Below are 19132 nucleotides of genomic sequence, written 5' to 3'. Positions count from 1 at the left end.
GTCGGTGTCTGAAAACCCCTCGAGTGATCATTTCGAGGACACGTCGAGCTTCGCAACGGGAATTACTCCAAAAAATGTTATTGTCAAAGTAGCCGTCGCGCATCACCGCGATCATCATAGCGAAATGTCGTGTCGTACGATGTCACGCGAATACAGGAAAGGGTTTGCTGAGTTGCGAGGGAATTCCGAAGAGGGATGTGTCACGGTTTGGGAATTACCATTTTATTTCATAGAGTGCTAATTATACGGCCGACGATTACGATCTTATGCGGGAACGTAGGTGGCGTGTGCTAAAAACGTGGCTCGTGACTGTCTGTTGGTACTTTCATGCTCAAGGAGACGCGATCAAGGGATCAGACAACGACGGGGCAACAATAGGTCTCCATGGGAACTCTCGTTTCGCGCAACTTACTATTCATCGCTGCTTATTTTTATTCTGGACGCTCCGTAAGATCGAGAATTTTGATATCCGACGGGTTCGCGCGCGATCGTCATCCTCGAGCATCATTTCGAGTCATTAATGAGCCACGGCAATCAGGCAGGCAGGTATTGTGCCTTCGCGAGAGACAGGCAACGCTCTCCTGTCGGAGTCTTTCGACATCCATCGTGTACGCCGTCGTCCTTCGCTCTGCTTGGAAACCGCTAAGCGATCCCGCCAGGTGAATGGGATTCTCGCGATCATGCAACAAAGCGATGCAGATAACTTGCGTCTAGGCGTGGACGCCAGTTTTTCTCGTTTTTCCGTCAAATTGCAATCGTCACGTTTACTTGACCGACGTGAAACGAGGTCTGAAAGTAATAGCTATCTGGTTTTCATTAACGTTATGCAAACGGGAGCACCATTAAACGAGACCATTCGGCTATTTAGTTAGCTTCACGGATTCATTTGCATCACTTGCGAGATTTATACGTCAATTTTTGGATACGCTTGTAAATTAGCGAAAAGGAGACAATGCATTCTCATGTGTTATTATAACTGAATATATTAAGATAATTAAAATGTTCTTAAATTATTAGATATTATTATAGAGATGACACAAATTTTATATCAATAGGTTTGTGTGTGTGTGTGTGTGTGTGTGTGTGTGTTAATAATAAATTCCATTCATCAATATTTTGATGAAGAAAGCTATTGAGTGTTGTTGGATCACGAGAGAAATCTCCTCATATAAATCTAATTGCGAGTATTGTCTATGTTTGAATTACGACTAGTACGTCAGAATCTAATGTGAATCGGAACCACACCGACTAGGCAAGAAGATAGCATGGTTTACAGGAATGGTGAAGAAAACATCATGGGTTTACCTGAGCGAAACGTGAATCCGCGTGCCAAACCATCAGCGACTGGTCGCTCGTTATTGCAATTACGACGCGATTATAGCGGAGCCGGGAGACGTTTTCAACGCGGCCGAGTGCCAAGTGAGTTTCGGACAAAGGATAGCCTTGTATCTCGTGAGAGTTGGCCGCGGCCCTACTACAGCTGAGTGGGGGGGAGGAGGGGAGGAGGGGAGCCGAAAGAGGAAAAAGAGGAGAGAGAAGGAGACAGAAACTAGCCATTTCCTAAGCTTCTACTCCCGTCTAAACTGGATTGCCATTGGTCGAAACGGGCCACCGATTAGAGAAGGCACTGTAGCGATATAACAGCTTAGGAACCGAGGCGAGCGGAGGGCCGTCGAGTTAAAAATCGTGGCTCCGCCATTGGCCAAGCCGGGGCCCCTCGAGGCCATTCGGTTTAGAATTGAGGAATGGTGCCGCTATATCCTCGCCGTTATATCCGCAGAGGACGATCGTAGAAAGTGGCACCGTTTTCGAATCTTCGCCGTTTTGATCTGCGTGCCGTGAGGAAGGCGAAAGAAGCACGTCGAGTTTCTTCAGCAATTTTTCGCTCCGGAGGATCGAATATTTTTCTTCAATTTTTTTTTCCTTAACACGTCGAGAATCGTGACTGTTGCGTGGATTCTAAAAAGATTAGCGTGTAGAAAAATTGTAAAATTTAATTTATCGATTTGTACCTTTCTTTGAATATTATATTGGTGACGTTTAATATTGGAAGGACTATGAATTATTATCATTCATGAATAATTCAATTCAAGTGCATTATGTAACGACAGTAATAGCGATAGTAATAGCTTACCACAATGTACTTCGATCAAGGTTCCCTAAATAATTAATCTTTTAGCATTAACGCAACATACAATTAATCAATAAGCGTATGACAAATATTTATAAAAAGAGAACTAAAAAATTGAGAAACTATGCAGGTGCATTTTTTAGTAACATATAAAATTAATTAGCATTGATTCCACGCTAATTAGTTGCACATTTTAATATCGTTTTAATAATGATGAAGATAATACTATAGGTTTTTATGCAAAATATTCTCAGCTTCTTTGAGTTAAGAGATTCTTTGATAAATTTAAAATAAAAAAAAATATATGTTTTCCTTTCTCATTCAAATAACGTACTGATGTGAACGAAATTCGTTTCGTTTTAATGTATTTTTTTTTTTGTAAGTAAATTAATTATTAATTCGTAATCGATTTAGCAAAATTTTGATAAAACATGCGGGAAATATCTGTTTCTTGTTATTTATTTTATTGTTTTAATATAGTGACTCGACAGCCTCTAACACAGAACGCAAAATCGTAGTTATATTCAGCTCGTAAACGGCCAATCTACACATAGAGATAGATAATGATTTTATTCGACGAACTGTTTCCCGGTACAGCGTCATTGGTCTAATCCCGGGCGTGGTCACCCGCCCTACTTCTTCGTCTTCTTAAATGGCACGAGAGATAAGATTGGTTCGGCACCTCTCCCGCCTGGAATTTCATCCGAGGGCCGCGCCTGCAGTCTAATTACTTCTGGATGGAATCGATCAAGGACTCGAACTTCGCTTGTCGTGAATATATAACGAATGTGATGTGGATGAAACAATCGCGGAAAACACGCAGACCGACTGCGTTGTTTTCTCGCACGCTGTTCTCGTCAAGGAAAAGTCGTATTGACTCACTTGTTAAGAAAAGCATGCGCTTAGTAAATGGAGTAATGCTAATAGGATGATAATTCTAACAGAATGCCATTTTCATACATTATTAAAGAGATAGAAATTTATTTATTTATTTATACTATTATTTAGCATGTTAAGCGCAAGATGATAAGATTAATAGCTGTGGAAACACCACGCAAGTGTGCTGGTAAGGTTTAATACTTCTATATGATAAACAGTATTTTTTAATAAGTTGCAGTACATATTATATATAAAAATATAAAATTAGACAAAGAATGATTATTTTGTATTTTGAAAGTTTTCGATAAAGTAATCTCGAGTCTATTTAGAACCGAGAATTTGATTTATGATGGCTACATCTCTTTCTGCTATACTATCTATATAGCAGAAAGAGATTATATTTCATTCATACGCGGAACGGCGATGCCAGGATTATCAATGCACACGCGGTACAAGTTCATGCTTCACCTCTGTTGATTGCGCACTGCTCGGGTCTTAATAAAGTCAATCCGACGAAGGATACAGTATCCTCATGAAGAAAAGGAACATCGTTGCTTTAGGTCGATGATTAATCTCGCGATAATCCGATCGCAGTCATCGCGCAAATCATTGCGAGATAAGCGGCTTGCATGGCATTGTCACACGCATGATTCCGCGGAAAATGCTGAATCGCTCCAACTTCCGCGTAGCTTAGTGGACTTTCGTGATTTTACGGCGCATTTATAAATCCGCCTTGTAAACATTATCGAGAAAATATATAAAACGGTGAGTTTATTTCTCACGTCATTTTGAGTCTTTGTATTAGTATAAATCTTATTTCGAGGAAAAGCCAATTGTTTGGAAATACCGGCTTGAATTTTTTGAACGGAGAGGAAAAATATTTGTTCGGCGAGTTGTACGACCAGATTTTCATGACTCATTACGTAACCTTGAAGTTTGTACGTTCTGGCGCGACGATGACTTGGCCGATTCCTGCGGTCGCGATCGAGGCGTGCGCGTCGCGTGATTCCAAAGAAATTGAAGATTTTCTCTACACCTCTTCGTTAATGCGCAACAACGATTTTTCGTGATTCACGCAATTATTCTTGCGGAGACTCCACTCGTAGAGAGATTATTATCAAGATCCTGTGCGAATTCGGCATTTACGACAATAAGTACGATAAATGAAAATAAAAAGAATATTGAAAAATGGAAATATCGAACATTGAAATCCGTGTTTGGAAATTACAAAAGAATTATGGAAAGAACGATTTTGCTGAAATATCTAAAAATTTAACTAGATTAGATCTGAAAATAAATATTTGACCCATCAATATAATTATGTAGAACGTTTAAGCATAATGAGCAATACTGCAAAAAGTTTTGACATTCTAGCAACCGTATTGGGTGTCCTACATAATTGTTTTCATAGTTTAACAAAATTATTTGCAAATCTGTAGCTAAGTATTTCGATATTTTATCAAAATTGTTCTTTCCGTGTACTAATAAATCGTAAATATTAAATATTTTAATTATATTAATAATATATTTGGAAGTACTATATAGAAATCGTCATATTTGACTTATAGCTACCTCGTAGTATTATTTAATCATTCATCTCGTTGTGCATAGTTTGCATCTGTCATCATTTATCAGTCTTTATAACGTTGCGCGTAGTATGCAGCTGCAGTTAAACGTCCGATTATCATACTATTGTCGAAAAATTGATGTTTATTGCAAAGATATTGCTATGTGCGCTTCCTCTCTACCGCTATCTCGTATATCCTGAGTCTTAATTAACGTATCGTTCCTTTCGTGCGCATTCATCGTCAATGCGTTATCATAAATTTGCAGTGCGATAAGGAACTCGTCGATAAGCAATTAACACTTCGCTGCGAAAGCGCGTCGCATGTCGCGAATCACTTGTTACATGAAAAATTTGGTTAATTTAAGTGGAATCTTATAATAGAAGAAACTCTGAATAAATTAATGATGAATATATCTCTTTCGCGAAATGTGGCCGATTGAGATTCGATGCGATTATCAGGTCAAAAGGTCGACAGAGAATTATATTAGGATACGTAAATGATATTAATTATTTTTTGACTGCGATATTTTTGCTACATTAATGACTACTTGTTCTCTTTTTTCGTATTGAAAAAAAAATCATTTTTCGTATATATATATATATATATATATTCACCGAAATGCGACAAATCATGTTGTATTTTACTTGCAATCGTGATTAATAATGAGTCATTGTATGCGCGCGAACGCAAAAGCTCGTTCACAAGCTGCTCAAAATAAGGTGAGATATTGCGAGGTGTATCGAGTCGCGGAATGAGAATTACGATGCGTCTTATCGCAACTTAAAACTTTACTGCTGAGGATGCGCTGGCGAAATGCAGACGCATCTTTGTCCATGTCGATCAACTGATATCCGTCGACTGAAATAGTAATTACAAATTAAACTGTACTGTTTTTTTTTTATCTATGTAAGATTAATCCTTCCGAATGTCGTAAATATTTTTCCTTGTGTTTTCATAATTTTCAATGATTCGGTTTTTCCAAATTGCGTTGTGTAATGCTTCTCTTTAACGCGTTTCTTTTCCTGTCAAAATGTGCATTAAAAATGCAACTAAAACTTTGTCTAAACATATGAAATTATATAAATCTTTCTTGTTTTATCGACAGATTGTTTTGCAATATGATTGGAATAAGATTGAGATATGTTTGTTGTATATCGCGAAATAATATTGAATAAATTTTAAGTGTGCAGTATATCTTTAAATACATTTATATTATGTTATAAATAAATATTACATTATAGTATTTCTTATCCGCAAGAAAATTAATTTTATGACAATGGTAAATATCGAGGAAAAGTTCAAAAGTTTACCTTACCAAATGATTATTCTTTTGAACGATTTAATTCTAATTCAATTCAACGATAGCTGGTATCAAAAAGAATTAGACCAAGTTACTCGTATAATCGATTTTATTGTAAAGCCAATTAAAAGTGAATCTCTTGTCTTTGTTACAAATTATTTCATCCATGAAGGAGATTAAAACGCAAGCCGCTGCGGCAGTAATTTTTCGGAAATCACGATAAGGGTGTAAGCTCCACTTAAAACTGCGGCGTTAAACTCGTCCCTGACCGTAATATCAGTCGTGCATTTTTCTGACAGGCATGCGCAAACGCATATACATACGCACACATCTTGCGGCGTGGTCGACGTGGATCCAGTTCGTGTTTCCGCAAAGCGCATTATACCTGTATTTGATAAGCTGCGTGGAAGTAGAGCGTTTAAATAATGGCCGCACACGTCGACGATGGGATAGAACGATGGGCGTCGCCATTCGTTCGAAACGTTCGACAAACAATAATAATTTATTCAGATGTTTTTCATGCGCGCTTCTAAGCGACTGCGTTAATTCGAACAGGTTTTCTCGACTTATTTTCTTCTATACGCTCACGTAAAGACGCTAAACTTAAGAAAAGAGCGTAAAGAGGCAAAATATATATAACAAGCAATTTTTCTTTCGCATCTTTGGGCTTTAAATTATTATTTTTTAAATAATTTGTTTTTGTCTTAATAATTTATTTTTGTTATTTAATCTATCCTCCTTTTATATTTTCTAAATTTATCTATTTCTAACGATTTAATAATTGAAAGGTTTAATTGTTCGAAAAAACTATTTTGTGTTTAGTTGTTCCTCGATATATTTTGCCTGAAAATATAAAATACATTACAAAACTTATGTAATTACTATCATATAAAGAGAAGAGTTATTCTATTGATAATAATTTTATATTGAAGTACAAATAAATATAATCTACAATCATTTAAATGTATAATTATCACAGTTAAGATAAGTTTGGGAAATGATGCTGTCATTGGAGAATTAACATTTCGTGCAGTTCAACACATACGTTGGTATAATTGCGAACTATCCAAAGTGATCAATTGTTCTCGTGTTCTCGTTCTTTATCCAGGTAATTCGCGCTTATTCATGAACTCAACCGAAACCCGCAATATATCTTGCATGATCACTATACTTTACAGTAGTCCCCGAAATTTGTATGCGTTTTACACGGTAAACCGTCGATCCTTTTGCTCTGAGAACCAACTTCGCTACTATTTCCAACCTTTCTATCAACTTCGCTAGAGAACCGGTTAACATGCTAATGCCATTACATATTAATTTCCATTAATGCCGTTGAGTATTCGGTATCTTGAAAATAAACTGGTAACCAATCGATAATAAATTTAACAAGTGACAAAGGCTGCGGGCGATCGTACTTATAAATCTACTTACGAATTGAAATCATAGTCGCGCTAGTTTCAAGAGTATCAGTCAAATTTTTTAATACAATTACGAATAATTAAATATGAAATATCGTATTATTTAACAATCATTTCAATATCAAATTGCATTATAGATTGCTAATAAATATTTATTATCCTCATTGGACTTGAAACACAATTTGAACTTGCATTTTTTTTTTCAAAGTTATTTTTTGTAAAATAAAAATTTGAGAGTTGTTTGAAAATGGAAGCTTGAAATCTGCATTAGTCGGCACATTAAATTTTATTTTACAAAAGACAATTAGAACGATATCCACATGCCTCATAATATGTAATTGTACAGTTATCAATTTCTTCTGTCGCACATTGGTCGCTAATATAGGTGTAAATCAATAATACAGTAATTATTGAGCGAAACGCATAATTAACGACTGAACTAATTAATGGCTAAAACGTATAAGACTCATTACGCTCGCGAAATTCCAAACGGCGATATATGCGATCGAACAACTTCGATTCCCGAAGTTTGCTCGTGAGATACGCGACGACAGATTATTTCGGACTGTACAGAGACGCGAATGTTCTGTACGCTTCGAAGAAAATAACACGATTAAACTTACTCCGATACGCGCCGTTGAGTCAGGCGATAATAATTGCAGCCGCGGAATAATTAGCTGTACGCGAATGTCCATTTGCGTGAGATAAACCGACCTTAGCAGACTTTAATTTAGAGAAAGAGCCTAATGGACTTTCGAAATTGTTTTCACGATTGTACTACTATGAATCAAGGTCTTTTACTCTGTTTTTTGTTGTAAAAATTGTCTATATTATTTAAATTCTTTAAATCGTTAGATCAAGATATTTGCCTTTCGATGACCTTCAATACAAAATAGTAGTATCGCTTTAATTAAATTACATATTCGTGAGGTTCAGTTTATTCGAATACGATTGTATGCAAATGTGTAATATACAGTAGAAAATCTTCGAAGTTGCATCATAATTTAGTTACTCATTCATTTTTAATACGGGTGATATTGTTCTTTGTAAATTTACAGAAGCAAAATGTGCAACCGTTGTTTTAAACGTGCCGAAATTTCCCTCTGAATTTTTCAATGATTCTGCTTTACCACAAAGCCGTTGGACCACTACAAATTGATCCTAAATTAAGCGGTGTAGTAATATTGCATCAGTACGTGTTACATTGCAGCGGTTTCTCGTTATAAGGTTATAATGAGGTTTATATTTTTAGAATAATATTTTTCAAAGCGTTACATGGTAAAATGTGATACGATCCACGATCTCTTTTGTCACGAAACACAATTTTTCATCGTGTCCTTTTTTTTTTTTTTTTGAGGGCTTGCGTGAATTTTGTATCGAGTCGACTTAATTAAACACGTTGACTCTTTATCTCTCTATTATAAACAATTATATCTGAAAATGAATTGAACCTAGATTAAACCAAAATTGTTAACATAAATTGATCCACGTACAATCAGCAAAAGCCTCGAAATTCCAAGACATATCGAATCGTACGCCAGTGAATGCTCGAATCGATCCCGAGTGCAATTTAATTTGCGAATTCCCCGCCGTTCCGCGGAAACAACGCGTTTCGCAGAAACGACGTGCCGTGGTTGACCCGCGACCGGCTCTTTGCGGCTCTAATGACTATTGCCCGCCGCGTGGCAAACGACAAAATCAATTCAGGCGCTATGAAGGCGGGCGCCATGAAAAATCGCCGCTGGACTCGATTCGCACGCGATATATATTTTCACATAGGCGGTACGTGCGTTCGCGATCGCCTCGCGAATGTAGAAACGCGTACGTTTACATCCGTACATTGTGCGAAGCGCATGCACGTGGTGCATCGCTTCTCGTACCGAGTACCGATTGGCGTGACGGTACGTTGCATCCGCGGCACGCGCGCTGCGATACCGGGTGTCCGTCGAGAAGAGCGGTTGATTGGTTAGTCCAAGCTGTAATTGCCCGGCTGTAGTCCGGTTTGCATTTGATCAGGGATAGGAAAATGCTCTTTGAGAATTAGAGACCGACGATTCGAGTAAATTCTATTCTCCGCGTGTCATAAATCAATGGCGCGTAATAAATTCGCAATAGAATTAGGTATTTGAAGTATCGCGAGAAATAGAAGAAAAAAAAACAGCAACAAATGATAAACTGTATGATAATTTTGGCTGAAAAGTATAATAAGTATAAATTATTTAGAATGTATAAGAATGTATAAGATTATTCATCCTGACTTGCAAACTTGAGCGAACTGGATAAGTTTTTGAAAATCTCAAGTATGATTTCCGTAAACAGATGAAAATATTGTATATATATATATATATATATAGTTGGAGCGAGAAAATATCTGACGTAAAATTAAATTTGAACATTGTAAATTAAATCGTTTTCACGGTTCTTCGATGACGAAATGTAGGACGGGATCACGGAGCTTTTGCTCAAATGAATATCGAATACTGTTTGCTAAATTAATGAACGAGCGAAAAACACAAGCTCGCGCTGGCGGGCATATTTCCGCGATGTTAAATATTTATTCAGGAAATTAACATCCGTCACAAATGCACATGTATCGCAACGTACTATGGCGTGGCTCTGATAATTGTTTCGACTAGCATAAATATCATAATTTGTAAAATCCCGCTGATGATTAAACAGCATCCGCCGGCGTTGAACTGACGCTCGGAAATCTTTTCGACGGAGCCGGCGACGCAGCAGAGTTAAACACGTCATGCTGGTGTGATAACGGTCAACTATTCGGCCTTTGGATAAGGAAGTGAAAAAAATCCCGTTATCGCCGTTTGTATCACGAACCATTCTAGGGAGTGGAGCGGAATCAAGCGGAATTATAACTGGCGTAAGCGAATTGTAGCTGCCTGTGAGATAAAAAACTTATGTCTTTGAGATATTGAATGCATTTCTAGAAATTATATAAGAACGAGTGTTATTTTTCCATATTCTTATTTTCCTCGAAATATGTACTCAGTAGAAGTATCGAACGGAAAGTTTCTTCTTTTTTTTAACAGCGCCAATGAAACTTTCGCGACAGTCCAATAATGCTCATAATTACGTAAAGATTCGTAGAATTCTAAGAAAATTACGTTTCCATGTCTTTTAACTCGCACAAAGCGTTTATATGTTCAGAGCAATGAAATGATTAATTATTAACAATTTCGTTTATATACATATAATTAAGTCCTCGGGTATTTTCGAATGTTGCGATGAAGTTCCGACAATTGTGATAATTTTATCTCTTCGAATTACGTTCTGAGTTTACTAAAAGACGAAAAAATGAATTCCTCATACAAATGCAGTTTTTTCTTTCCTCTCGGTTTGCCATATGCATAACCATGTCCTTCGAAAACCACCATGTCCGGTTACACAATCACGTGCGATCTGCATAATTTCGCGTGTGATTCTCGCTGGAAGAACTGCATCCGCGTCTCACAGCTACGAACATCCGCGTGCTTTTCTCTGGAACCTTAATCATCGTCCATCATTTCCTATGACAAACAAGTCAGCCGCGCGCGTTATAGCGATATGCGCGTGCGTGAATTTGTGCAGTGGGCTAGATATCGTCATCCGCAGCGGGTACATTTCGCGTAACTCACGATTATGCAACCGCGATTATAAAACCGCGTACCACTTACTTTAGCATATACGATTACAATAGCGATAGTTAACATTCAGAGAAATATACTTTGGCGGACGTATTGCCCGGCTTTTGCCGGGCCATAAAAAAGGGTGGTACCATGCAATTATTCAAGAAAACTATTTCAAGATCGATAGGCCAGAAACGATCCACAATTGTAAATTTATATTCTATTTGACGAATCAAAATCGGATGTGCTTATTATATACATAAATCTAACATTCTATTTTTTTTCGAGCAATAGATTTATACGGTTGTTCGAAAAAAAATTATTGAAGCTGCAATCAAATATATTTCAGCTTTAGGAAGCTTTTTATTAGGCATCGATTAATGAGCACATTCGACGAAAACTTATCAAAAGGTATGTAAAGTGTTTGATATTTTTACTTTTATTTTTGATAATAATGAGTTGGATACTCAGCTTTGTACTTACTAAATTCTTTGGAGTGAAATATTACTCCAAAGAAATTGAGCCAATTCTGAAAAAGAGTAGCTCAATTTTCAATCTTTAAAAGTGAAATTTCTCTAGAATGAGACTCCAAAAGAGAGATTTTAGAGAATACGAGCCTTGAAATTTGTGTCAATCTCAAATAGGTATGTTCTATTGAGTGCAGCATACAGAATGTTCGTTTGCCTTATTGAAAGTAAAACTTCATACATATGTACACGGGTTCCGGGTAACCGGTGCACATCATTGTTTGATGTAGTTGCGGTGGTGTCACAGGTCTGGAACGGGTAGCGGAGGAGTTGATGGGCCGTAGGAGATGGAAGCAATACCAGGACACCCTGTACAGCGGCACCCGCAGCAGCGAATCACAGCCCCACCATCGGCTTTACCCGGCGTTGTCGTCGTCCTGCAACCCGATACCTGGGAGTCTGGACCAGATTGGGCCGCAGCTGCATCACCCGGCACCCACGTCGTTGTCGTCGACGGTGCTAACGACGGCGACGACCACGACGACAACGACGACGACGACGCTTGCGACCGGTGTGGTGAAACAGGAGAGTCTGCAGAGGCATCATCTGCAGAACCACCATCACTTACCCGCGCCGGTTCAGGACCATTTACAGCAGCAACAGCAAGAGGATTCGCGCCGTCTAAGGCCGGGCGAAGTCAAGATCGAGGCCGCCGACGAGGAGCTCACAGACGGTGCCGCGCGGGAGGATACTTCGACGAGGACGACGGATACGACGACGTCGACGACGGTGACGACGACGGCGGAAGTAGCGACAACGACGGCAACGGCGACGACCATCGGCATCGCGACGACCACGTCGACAACGACAACCGCGACCGGCACGACGACGATAGCGACGAGACGGCGACGTGGACGCCGGCAAAACGACGGGCAGGACGTCGACGGGGAGGAGGACGGCGAAGAGAACGACGAGGAAACGGGACGGGGCCAGAACGAAGCGGAGAAACGGCTCAAGCTCGACGAGGACGCCGACAGGTCGGCGGTCAGCCCTCTCAGAACGGAGAACGATCGTGCGACTCGGGATCATCCGACTGCCAACGCTACCGACACGGAAGGGACCAAGGTTGGTATAGATTTGTGTAATAATCATTTATATTATAGCTTGTTCTTTTTAACTAAACTTTTTATCATTATTTTCCCATTTTTTTTCTCGAATTTGGAGAAAAAGGAGATGGAGAAGATGAATCGTGCAAAAATTTAGTTGAAAAGAACTGAACTATAGAGAACGTATATAGAGAATAAAAATAATGAAATAATAATTACTCTATAGAGAGACTAAGTTAAGTATGACAAGAAAATAATAAAATTCATTTTAATTAATTGTTTAAGATTTCACAGCAACTTGAAAATTTTGTCTCACATTCTCCGACTTTGTTTACATTGTTTATCTCTTTATTTTAGGAACGAACGGAGGAAATCGCGTTGGAGCGGGCACCGGTAACGCAGGGCTTACTGAGGGTAAAGAAAGAGGAGGAGCTGCAGGAAGTACCGGGTTCTGGCGGTACCACGATACTGACGACACCGGCGACGGATTCGGAAGGGACCAGGTCGGGGCTGTTATGCCGCGACGGGAACGCAGCCGCGACGAGCGTCGCGACGCCGTTTCTCCTTGGAAGACGCACGAGCCCGCCGCCGGAGGACTGGAAGCCGCTCGACAAGTGTTACTTCTGCCTCGACGGCAAGCTACCCCACGACGACCAGCCGCCCCTTGTAAGTACCCTGCGGCGAGTCTGCCGAGTGTGAGGTTGCGCATGGCTGAGCATCGACCTCGTCCTTCATTGCTAATTTTGTGTAGAGATTATTATCCGCGGAAGGGATGCGGACCGGAATAAGTAAACGAACGCATAAGTAATATTTCTTCACGCGGAATTCGGATCCCAAGATTCTGCGATTCTGCGATTCGACGAACGCTTCGAATGATTCGAAATCTCGAAATCTCGAAATATTCCGACGGTCTTATCGATGATTTATCGAGATTGATAGATGAATCGTTGCACACTAATGCTGTTCGTTTCTTCTGCAATGCACTTATGCAATCGCGTCATCGGAATCTCGTTTCAACCTCGTTCCATACACCTGTTGTGCCATCGCGATCGCGGCTCGAGTCTGACCTAGCCTTCCTTCTTTGCTACTTTTGATTTGACAAGTCGAGCGTACTTCGTACTTTGGCGCCGGCCGCATCGCTGTATCGCCAGCCTCTCAGCTTTGATCACTTTGACGCGCCCATAAAAAATTCACGAGGACTCGCGAAGGCGGCGCGCCTTACGAGAAATGAATTCGATCAGAATTCGATCCTGCCGCATCGCGTCTTCTCGCGGATCTCACCCTGGTGTCCTTTCTGTCGTCCAATCAATCCACACCGGCTATTCAGTCAGGTAGTTCCTTTTCGTATCGCGCGAGCCGGGATGACACGTTTCTTCGTGTTGTGCCCCGCAGAGTCCGCAGAGCGACAGTAGCAGCAGCTCGCGATCGGCGGAGTCACCGATGTCGGTCCAGGTGGATCCGATGGCGGCGTCCGTGGTCGCCGCCGCTCTCAGCGGCACTTACCCCACCTTGCTGCCCCAATGGTGCTTACCGCCGAGGGAGGCGCCCCTTGTTGGGGTGCAGACCCATCAGGACAGCGCCGCGGCGGCCGATCAACCGCTCGATCTCTCGGCCAAACCCAGAAATTCTCAGGTAAGTTCGAGATCGTTCATTCTATCGCGTGAAAACATACGGTTTTTCTCAAACATCTTCATTATTCTTGCAATGTGCTCGCTCAAATTTATTTGGACATTGAATTCGCGATAAGACGATCATACGTTGCGCGATTCACCAAGTGTTTGATGAAGGATCACATAATGAGTGGAGACGATTGTAAACGATGTGCAAATTATCCGTAACTGTTATCATACTTTTTAGTGAGTTGTCACGATGGGATCGTTTTTTACGCGACGATTGCTACTTCATGTATTGCTAAACAATAATTCCTTTCATATAGTGTGTTTTATTAGTGCTTCCTAGTCTTGTTCTTAAGTGACTAACGCTGACGTCTAAGTAACTAGGCTGTATGCTTGCGTAATATTAAGTTATTTATTTGTTTTATTTTTATCACTCGACGGTTGTTTTGTAACTAATGTTATTATTCATTTTGTTTGTTCAGGACAACAACATATCTCTATTGGAGCAACAGAAAATACCTCTGAGAATGCCGACAGGCATCGATCCCAAGACTATCCTGAAGTAAGTAATCTTTTTACTTAACTCATTTTCTTACTTAATAGGGAACGATATAGGATGCTTTTTACTAATAATAAAAAGTGACAATTAAGTGAGATATGCATTAATCATAACAAATGAGCCACACGGTGTTTTTAATTTAAATTATAAATATATGCTGTACGTTATTCATGAAAACACACACTCATATTTGTTTTAATCCAATAGTTGTTGTGCACAAAGATGAAAGTTGAAAAAATTTCAATCTTTTGTTCATAAATTTCATATTATATCTTTACCTTCCCTATGTTTTACTTAATTTTATTCATAAAATTTGTTTTCTTTTATTAATGAACTTAATAATGTGTCAATGCTAAAGTGATAAATGTTTTACAACTATTTCAACTTCACATTTAAATGATAAGAGATAGAAGTGATAAAGTTCTTTCTAAAAGTGCGCATTAGAAAACGAAAAAAAGCCAAATGATAGCCAATGGAAATGATAAGTTCAAACTCGTACGAGTATTTGGCTTTGATGAGAGAATGTTCTTTCTCACACGTTGGAAAATCGTCGTTTGTCAATGACAATGAGGCATCGTTTCGGCGTTATCGCACAACTCGCTTTACACCTCGAGGCGAGTCACCGATAGGAATATGCATTCCGTATGCGAATGTGGAGGGGAAAAAAAAGAATACGACCCACGATCGCATTCCGTAGCGAACGTTCTTCGTGATCGAGTGGCCGTTTAAGCTGGGCCGGGCGGGCGTTTCGATAAGGCGTCGATTAAAACACCGCAGGCGAACGACTTTCGAAAATCGCGAAACTGACAGCCAGTCGATCCGGAATGCCGTCGCAATTAGGTGCCAATCACGCGGCCGGGCATAACCGTGATTTATCTCTCTCGTAAAGACGTCATGCGCGACAACGGCAGAGGGGAATCGTATCGTTCGTTCGACACTGGTGCGGGCTGATCGAGTTCGCGGTCGTGTGCTGCATTTTCGGATTTATCCGGACAAATATGCGGAATAAAATCGCCGCAAATTGATGTGATATAACTAAAATCTTTGAGATTCTTTGTCTTAATTGGTTTGTTTATATAACTAAAAATATCATGTTTTCATTATTTATAATCACTTAGATTTTCATTATTTATAATTAATTAGGTTATTATTTTTCATTATTTCATAAAAAATTAATTCGTCGAACATTAAACAATTTTTACATTTGAGTAATTCATAAATATCTGTGCTGTAATTGTACTTTTAGGTAAACAGGATTGTAGATAAAGAGATGCGGCGGTTATCAGAACTTAGGATTGCGGCGAAGCTCAAGTTTGTTAAATGAACTTGGTGGTTCTATTGAGTCGAAATAATACTATTGCGAATATTCGACTATCTTAGATACGTTAGAGATGTATGCCGTATTTTCTGTAGGAAAAATAATAACTTTAAAATTAATATACATACAAACACGCAAAAGTATTATTTGTTATAAATTTTACAAATTTATTAATATTATAATAATCTAAACATTTATATATTTTATTAATAATTTAAAATTAATAAAACATGATTTTACTAATTTGAGTAAGAATGACTGATGATGAAAAACTATGACGAAAAATAATGATGAAATAAACAGTATATTTAAAACAAGATATTTGATTATAACTATTTAATTAAATTGTTTGGTATCGTGAACGATTCTGAATTTTCTGCATGGGTACGATGTTTTCCTTGCGATTCGTAGCTATCACGCTGCTACAATGAAACGATGATAATTCCAATGGCTTGCGAAAAATTTATGTGTCTGGATAAATAAAGTCACATTACAGATTCAACGAGCTGTCAATTCGCATTGAACTAACTTGAAAAGATGATTACGAATCTCGTAAACTAATCTGCTAAAATTTTTTTTTTGCTATTGGACTGAAAGTCATTTTCATTCATTTACATATCGTTATAATTTACAATGATGTGCTTTTAAATAAATTGATAATCAACTATTTACCATTTGATATTACTGCGCAAATGTCATATTTAATAATTATTATTACAATTAATTTCTGCAATAATTTTTTCTTTTATTTTTATGAAATTTTAATTAGATTAAAAAAAATTAATAATTTTGAAATTTTAAAATTTATTAAAAAAAATTTTTTTAATTAGATAGTTACAAAGAAATAAACGGTTTCATAAAATTTATTCTAGACTATCATATATATCATCACAAAGGATGTTGGAAAATAATTTACTGTAAATTGCAATTATTTTATGAATTATTAAATTTAAGTTTGTAAAAATATTTTCTTTTTTTGAACGAGGAAACTATTGTTAGTATTTTTCCTGTAATGTAAAGAGAATAATACATTCTTTGATTAAACTGTCACAACTAGGCAGATCGTTTATTGCACGACTCTCACACGTAAATGTTTAATGTATCGCGCTTTAGTGTTTTAAACTGTACGAAAAAATTTCGTTGTAATACGTTTGTGCGATCGTGGTAAGCAGCCGGTATCCTACAAACCGTAATAATACCGACGAGTTGCTTGAACTTTGCAACCCTTTGAGCTTTAAACTGTTATACGTCTGCGGTACGTACCTCGATAAATATTTAAGCAGTCCGTTTCACAGAATCGATGCAACTCGCTTGTGGTCTCGAATACGAAACATGATGAAGCAAATTTCGTAAACCTATCCACGCCTAAATAAATGACAACAAAGGGAAAGTTTTATACATATTTTATCTCGTTTCTCTGTCGCGAAGACAGTATGAAAGAGATTATGAAAATATGATATTAACGCATAGTTCTGTTTCGTGTACAACTCATATATAAAATTTAGGAAGTCCTAATAATGGATAAATATCCATTTTAGTGAGATTTAAATTTTATTTTGAAAACTTGAAATTGTTCTAATTTTCTGATCATTATTAAAGTTATAGAACAAGTATAATATATTACATTGATCGACAAAAATTTAATCCTTAAACAGATAAGATTTTTTCTACTTGCAATCACGACAATTATTATCTTTGCGAAAAATGGAAAAGATCGGTAGTTCGAGCGATTCGAATGTGTCAGATTGTTGGAGTACGTTGCCCCCATGTTTTCGCTGCTTTCCCTCGCGGAACATTTTGCGCGTCAAATTTTTATCATCGTCTATTATTAGTCCACCGTAATCTGTACCTCCTGACATATCGAAGATGCAGAGTACCTCGAGTATGTCGCGGCGCGTAATAAAGAAGCGTAAAGAGACTGAAACGTAAGAAAGAGAGAGCGAAGGAATGAAAAGAGTAGGATAGGAAATGAGTAAGAGAAGAGGGAAGAAAGTTCGAAGGGGAAGAGAAAAGAAAGAGATCTTGGCGAGAGAGACGTTTGCGCCGACGCATATACACGACTGCGTAATTAGCGATAAGATAGGACCGCCGACAAAACCGTCGCGTCGAGTCGAAATTAAGCCTAATTTTAAACTAGCGTGTGAACGTTTCAACTTTAATGTATGTATTTGGACTTAGCAAATCTATATAAACTGTATTGTATCAAAAATATATAACAATTAGCAATAGAGTTCGTAAATATGACGAAAGACAATTAAAATAATTAATTTGTCATTTTATGTATTTGTCATTTTTCTAAAGAGATTTAAATATTTCAAAATTGTGAAAGAAAAAACAAATTCATTAATTTTTAATAAAAGTAAATTCACGTAGCATCCATAGATGAAGGAAGAAAGTGTCAGTAATGTTCTGCATTTTTGATCAACAAGTCAAGATATATTACAATTTATTAGATGAATTAAGGATCCTACATAATTATTTTTTACTGGTCCAAATAAAATTATTTTCAGATCTATATCTAGCTAAATTTTTAGATACTTCAAAATTGTTTTTTTTTTGGTGTATATTTACGGATTTGCAATATAATATTATTCATAGTTTATTGGGAGAATCCACATTTTAAACTCTATATATTTTAGAGATATTAATATTTATAGAAGATTTTTGTCTTTTTTCTAATATGTTGTTTGTAATAAATTCGTAATATAAAAACTTAGTTATTTGTTTAAATACGATTACGTATAAAATTTCTAGTAACGAGAGAATTGCGTGGGTTGTTAGATATCGTTAATGCACCTATAGCGTAATACCTATTAAATTCATGCGATAGGCACGTTAAGTTTTTCTACTTTGGTGCTACACAAAGTAGACAAACTCAAGGTACTTAGCGTCGTCTATAAACGGACATTGCGTAATTAGTTTAGTTTGACTAATTTCATACTTTTCTTTAAGTACTGCCATTTACATTGTTATGTCGCGATTTTTGTTTCAATCTTTTTATGCTGTTATCACATCCGTTTCATTTATATACGAGGCTAAACTAAAATTTGTTGCGTCTCAACAAATTGTATTAAATTATATTAAATCAAAAAGCTAGTATTATATGTTGTTATTTTATTGTAAATATTTTATCGTAAACATTTTTTA

The 19132-nt window shown here is 37.7% G+C and overlaps 1 protein-coding gene across 8 annotated transcripts in view; it reads left to right on the top strand.

The window, feature by feature from the left end:
* Positions 1 to 19132, top strand: part of Eip93F (Ecdysone-induced protein 93F) — a 161709-nt gene that overhangs the window by 98860 nt on the left and 43717 nt on the right. For 6 of the 8 annotated variants that reach the window (XM_087406083.1, XM_087406086.1, XM_087406081.1 and 3 more), the window contains exons 3-6: positions 11694 to 12511; positions 12850 to 13158; positions 13885 to 14124; positions 14591 to 14670. In XM_087406083.1, the coding sequence (XP_087262209.1) occupies positions 11694 to 12511; positions 12850 to 13158; positions 13885 to 14124; positions 14591 to 14670 (1447 nt within the window). Of the gene's footprint in view, positions 1 to 11676; positions 12512 to 12849; positions 13159 to 13884; positions 14125 to 14590; positions 14671 to 19132 lie in introns of all 8 variants that reach the window. The other 2 variants (XM_087406095.1, XM_087406101.1) reach the window with 2 other exon arrangements.

The sequence above is a fragment of the Acromyrmex echinatior genome, chromosome 1 (assembly GCF_024713525.1).
Source record: "Acromyrmex echinatior isolate Ae372 chromosome 1, ASM2471352v2, whole genome shotgun sequence".
Classification (NCBI taxonomy): domain Eukaryota; kingdom Metazoa; phylum Arthropoda; class Insecta; order Hymenoptera; family Formicidae; genus Acromyrmex; species Acromyrmex echinatior.
The sequence above is the reverse complement of the archived record's forward strand: the minus strand, read 5'-3'. Positions and strand labels throughout refer to the sequence as shown.